Here is a 5,976-nt window from a genome sequence, read left to right as displayed (position 1 = left end):
TCACAAGGTATGCCAAATGACTCCATTCTCATGCATGAACAATTGAACTCTATCTCAATGTCAAGAAAAAAATGCATGCCACATCTCATTTGACTTTCGGTCCAAACCGACAGAGTAAATCACATAAGAGCTAGCTTGCCTCATGTTTATTACCTTCATTGATGCATCTTGTACAAGGATTGGTTGGAACAGATGAAATATAGATAGAGTGTAAACATTGGCAGCACTCCTCTCTAAATGTTCGAAACATGTTTGCATACTGGTTTCCCATTCACAGATGCAAGGTCAGCCTGGACCTCTTTCCACCGAGTATGGTCAACACATTGATTAAAGTGTTGAATGAACTCAACCAGATTATACCTTGAATTGACATACTTTGCAATGATCGAGTTCAATCCCTTACACTGAGAAGTAGTCCAAAAATCAGCAAAAAATTTTCCTCTTATATGTGCATTTGTCCACAAATGTCTCTCCTCATACATATCTAGGATCCAATTCTTGTTTTCAACACCAAATTTCTCAACAATTTCAAATCACTTTTGATGAAATACATCAATTTCATAGTCGCATAGCATACATTTTTTAAATATGAAGGTGAATTGGAGCTTGCCAATATTACTTGTTGCATTGCGAATCAGCTGCTATGCACATAATCTATTATGTTCATTAGGAAACTCTTTCTCAATGGCGAACTTCATTGATAGATCACCATCCGTGATAACCAAAACATGTGCTTTCCCATTCATTGCCACCTTCAATTGTTGTAACAACCACCTATATGTGTCTTTTTCCTCATTGCAAATTAAAGCTGCAGCAAAAATAATTGTTTGGTTGTGATGATTGACACAAGAAAATACCACCAATGGACACATATATTTGTTCCTCTTATGGTAGCAACAAAAGCCAGCACATTGTCAAATACTGAGTAATCTGCCCTGCTGAGACCATCACACCAGAATAAATTGCAGAAAGTACCATCGACATCTATGTGAAGATTAAAATACAGAGAAGGGTCATTTGTTGCTTGATCTTCTAGATACTTCAAAACTGCATATGCATCACCCGGTACTGGCACCTCTGTTTTGCTATTTTATTATACATGTTCTTTGCGTGATGCTCATAGCCACCTGCCTGATTTGCTAATGCCCGATATATCTGCCCAACACTAATCTCACCCTTTCTGATGTTAATCATGTGTCCAATATCAGCATCAGACATGAATCTATTCCCACGAAGCTATCCGTTCAATTTAGAAGAAGATGACTGTGTCCATCAGAAAAATAAAAAATAATCCAACGACCACCAGGTACATCTAGACGAATCTTCATCATTGCACTGCGTCCACACCTTGTCTATGGCGTGGGTTTTTTTCTTACAGTTTTCAGTGTCATAATTATTTTGTGGGCTAAATCCTTCACGATGACATACAAGGTTCTTCAACTTAAGTACGCCCGCACGACTCTTCCTAGTCCTGTTCTTTCGAGCACTAAAACCTCTTGTCCTTGCATACCTATTATAGAACTCAAATGCAATGTCAACATAAAAAAAGTGAAGGTGACATACATCTTCGTCCTTAATGTTCCGAAATTCAATCATCCCAATGCATTTATATATTTTTTTTTCTTATAGCCACATCTGACGTTTAGCGCGCACTTGCTTTGAAAAGCGTGCAGCCATTCTGTGAAGTTGGCGCTGGCATTTAGCGCCAGTAGCGCGAATATGATTCTTAAAGAAGGCTTCGTTGGCTTAGATTCTCATTAGTAATTAGTTTTATTTTTTTTTTTTGGTAATTAGTATTTCAAAACACAATCTTTTAGGTTTAAAATTTATATTCTATTTTATTTTCAAATAAAATTAGGTTAGATATAAAAGGAAAAAGATTCGGACTCTCTCTTCTCTCTTCTACCTCATTCTAGACTTTACACACATTTTACAACCCAAGTTTTTCTTTGAGCCATGAGCAACTAAACCTTCCTTGTTAAGGTTAGGAGCTCTGTTTATTCTATGGATTAATACTATTGTCACTCTATTTTAATTATTCTATGGATTTAAATTCAAGGATTACTTTCGTTCTTCATCTTATGAATTTGAGTATATTGGAAAATAACTCTTGTTCTACATGAATTCTTGTTGATTCTTGGAAAAGTTAACTCACTTGAATAACAACTTGAAAGTAATTCCTCCTAAATCACTAAATACTTGGACTTAATGGGATACGTGATATATAATCCTCTTATATTTGGATAATTAGGAATTTTGTGGCTAATAAACTAGAATTGGACTTAACCCTTTAATCTATATTAAGTGACCAAGGAATTGGCAGTTGATTAGGTTAGAGGAGACTAAATTACTAAGGAATCAGGGTTTAGTCAATTAGGGTCTTGCCATGAATTGGATCTTGCATGATTAAAATAGTTGGTAAGAAATATTAATCCATAAAAATAAATACCTCTGAAACCCTAACTATTCTCTCATATATTTCTCACACCAAATTTACTGTTTTGCTTTTAAATCCCAAAACACCATTTTCTGCTTGTCTGACTAAGTGAATCATTCAATCATTGTTGCTTGGTCCATCAATCCTCGTGGGATTGACCCTCACTCACCTGAGGTATTACTTGGTACGACACAGTGCACTTGTCGGTAAGTTTGTGGTTTTCGAAATCTGCACAAGTTTTTGGTGTCGTTGCCGTGGATTAGAGTGTACTAGAAAATATCTCTTTTCTAAATTGAATTCTTGTTGAATCTTGGAAAAGTTATTTCACCTGAATAATAATTTGAAACTGAATTTTCAGAACTCTCTAATTATCTAAATTTTATATGATACGTGACATATAATTATATCATCTTTGGATCTTTAGGGTTTTGTGTGGCTATAAACTAGGGTTTGAACTTAAACCCTCTAATTAGATTGAGTGACCAAGGAATTGGCAGTTAATTGAGTTAGAGGAGAATTAAATTACCAAGGAATTGGAATCTAATCACTTAAAGTTGCTATAGATTAAATCCTTGCATAATCGAAGTGGTTAATAAGAATTATTAATCCAGAAAAGTAAATATCTTCAAAACCTTAACTATTTTCTCATATAATTTTCATAACTAATTTACTATTTGCATTCTAAATTTCTCTGATTATTGTTTAATGCAATTTGAACTCTCAAACACCCCTTTTTGCTTGTCTAACTAAGTAAATCACTCAACAATTATTGCATGATCCATCAATACTTGTGGGATCGACCCTCACTCACCTGAGGTATTACTTGGTACAACTCGGTGCACTTATTGGTTTGTTTGTGGTTTTCAAAATTCACACCATTGGGCACATGTTCTGGCGTTGGCTCCCCTATGCTAGCACTGGACTTGGCCTCTTGAAGCCTGGCGCCAACTTTGTGTTTCTTCCCTGGAAATGTACTTGTGTTTTCTTGTTCTTTTATCCCGATTACTTGAAAATAAATCCTGAAAACACAGTTATTCTAAAACAACTTCAAACATATGCTTAGTCATAAAAACTTCACTTAAAAACATAAGAACTTTGATTCAAACCTAAGAAAACTATTCAAAAAGAAGCCTAAAAACAACTAAAAATGCCTAGGCATAAATGATGTGAAGTACGGCTCCTTTGTAATTGATAGTGATGAAAATTCACAAGTTTTGTTTTATTATTATCATCAATTTTCTAAGGAGAGAACCCATGAACTGTTGGCCAAGCTTGGAGATGTGGTCACTGGTTCAAGAGGATCGAATCGGGATCCTCAATCTGTAGCAATTCCAGGAGCCTCTAGTTCTGTGTCTGTTGTTGCCTCTTTATCTTTACTTTTATTTGGTGATAATCATTCTTTTGTTAAGCTTGCGATTACGATTACAAATATTCCTAGGATGATACTGGCTTCAAAGGAGGGTGGAGAACCAGATTCTGTGGAAGATGTATTGCGAGATGACGATGATGTGGAGCTCGCCATGATTGCTGAAGATAGTGATGATGATATAGGGATGAATGTTCCGGTTGGTCAGGGTGGACCGGTTAACCATCGAGTTATGAAACTCATCAATATCCACTACACTTTTCAAATTTAAACCTGGCATCCATGATACATCAGCTCCAACAGGGTTCCAAGTTAGTCAACGATTTTAGAGCAAAGAAGAAGTTGTTTTAAGTGTCAAGACTTATAGCATCTATCGTGGGGTTGAGTATATATCGTTGGAGTCTAATCACGTCAAGTACCATGGAAAGTGTAAGAAATTTGAAAAAGGTTGCATATGCTTGATTCGGATCACTCTTCACCAGCGAAAGGATATTTGCGAGGTCAGAAGGTATAATGAACTTCATACATATCTGGCCATAAAGATTTCTAGTGACTACAGAAAGCTTGATTATCATGTCATATATGCATTCATCTTTCTTATGCTCAGAGATGATGATGTGATGTTGATTAAATTTAAGGTACTACAGAATGCCACCAAGCCAAATTTTGGTTTTAGATTGAGTTATAGGAAGATGCGGTTGGCTAAGCAGAAGGCAGTTGTGCATATTGATGGGAATTTGAAAGAGTCACACAATGAGTTGCCAAGATGGGTTCTATGTAACACCCTAACTACCAAAGTTCACACTTCCGGCTACACCACTCTGATAGTTCGGACATTACGATAACTTTTATACTATTTAATACTAAAATACGAGCCTGTTTAAAACTTTAAACCGCAACACCACTCCCGAAAACACTTTCTTTCAATAACGTACATCCATAGATACCATACAACTTACAAAAACTCATAAAGGGTACATCCATATATATACATATACATATATAATATTACAAGCATTAACCAATACAATTCCTATTCCTCTTACAGGATATATCAAGATAAAGGCGAGGGTTCAATAAACTATAACTAAAACAATACAGAGTATCTCAACAACTAAATAAACTCTTCGTAACTTCTACGCCCATATCCTGAAAGGAGAAAAATGTAGGGGGGTGAGAACATCATCCTCGAAAGGGTTCTCAGTAGAGGGTTTTTGGGAATTACTGTAATAGAATACGTGAAGATAAACCGTACCAGTGACTAATAACCGTCTTATGCCTCTTTTCAAAAACAATAGTTTACAATAAAAGTAAAGTCGGAAATCTTTTCTGAAAGAGGAACCATTCAATTCTTAAAAACTCAAAAGCCTTTTAAAACGATTTATCTATGCTGAACCAAAACAGCCTTTCATATTTTATTCCAAACCAGAAATATAAAACCGAAATCAACCATCGGTTCATCTCATTTCAACCATGGCCCTAGGCCCAAACAGTCCAACCATCAACCAATCACCACAGTCCAACAGAGTCCCAGTAGCAAACACAAATAGGAAGATGCAAGCACAAACAAACAGTTATTGCAAGTAGAACAATTAGCAATTATTCACATAGGCAAACCAAGTATAATATGCACACCCAAACAATTTCACATAGATGCATATGATGCATGCCTGTCCCTAGTGGCTGATGATATCATCTGTCGGTTACCAAGCTAACCCGACGTGTCCGGTAGCTAACCCGGACACAGTCTCTCTGTTGCGCATTATTATCCTTAGAGGGTATCTGTGCCCTATCGCCATTAGAGGGTATCTGCGCCCTGTCACCATTAGAGGGTATCGGTGCCCTGTCACCCTTACAACCAGAGAGAAAACACAAGCATTTTCACATACAACATTCATCTCAGCCATCCGGCTCATGGTTCAATCCAGAACCAGCCAATTTATCAATAAATACAGCCCTTCGGCTTAAACTCATAATTCATAATCAGCCATATGGCCCATAACTCATTCGGCAACCAACCATAAATCAATATCATACACAGCCATTCCGGCCCATAACAAACAGCATTTCCACCATTCAACATCATCAAATTCATAAAACCGGCATTTAAGCCATAAATCACTTTTCTCAAGCCATTTCACTTTGAAATCAAATTTCAACTCTTTTCAGCTTT

At 36.4% G+C, this 5,976-nt stretch overlaps 1 protein-coding gene and 1 long non-coding RNA gene across 2 annotated transcripts in view; one reads left to right on the top strand and one right to left on the bottom strand.

Annotated features, from left to right (window-relative positions):
• On the top strand, positions 1,420-4,866 carry LOC107647129. Its single transcript, XM_016351250.1, has 4 exons — positions 1,420-1,431; positions 3,682-4,020; positions 4,133-4,573; positions 4,852-4,866. Exons 1-4 carry the CDS (start codon positions 1,420-1,422, stop codon positions 4,864-4,866), a joined length of 807 nt encoding a protein of 268 aa, XP_016206736.1.
• LOC107648317 overlaps positions 4,897-5,976 on the bottom strand; it is a 4,992-nt gene continuing 3,912 nt past the window's right edge. The window contains exon 4 of the long non-coding RNA XR_001621864.2: positions 4,897-4,952. This is a non-coding gene — a long non-coding RNA (uncharacterized LOC107648317). The remainder of the gene's footprint in view (positions 4,953-5,976) is intronic.

The sequence above is a fragment of the Arachis ipaensis genome, chromosome B06 (assembly GCF_000816755.2).
Source record: "Arachis ipaensis cultivar K30076 chromosome B06, Araip1.1, whole genome shotgun sequence".
In the NCBI taxonomy this organism is placed as follows: domain Eukaryota; kingdom Viridiplantae; phylum Streptophyta; class Magnoliopsida; order Fabales; family Fabaceae; genus Arachis; species Arachis ipaensis.
This window is presented reverse-complemented; position numbering and strand designations above follow the sequence as displayed.

What these genes read in the sequence shown, in the direction of transcription:
- LOC107647129 (XM_016351250.1), top strand. An exon ending in CGGTTGGTCAGGGTGGACCG is followed by an intron (nt 4,021 to 4,132) that starts GTTAACCATCGA and finishes CAACGATTTTAG; the next exon opens with AGCAAAGAAGAAGTTGTTTT.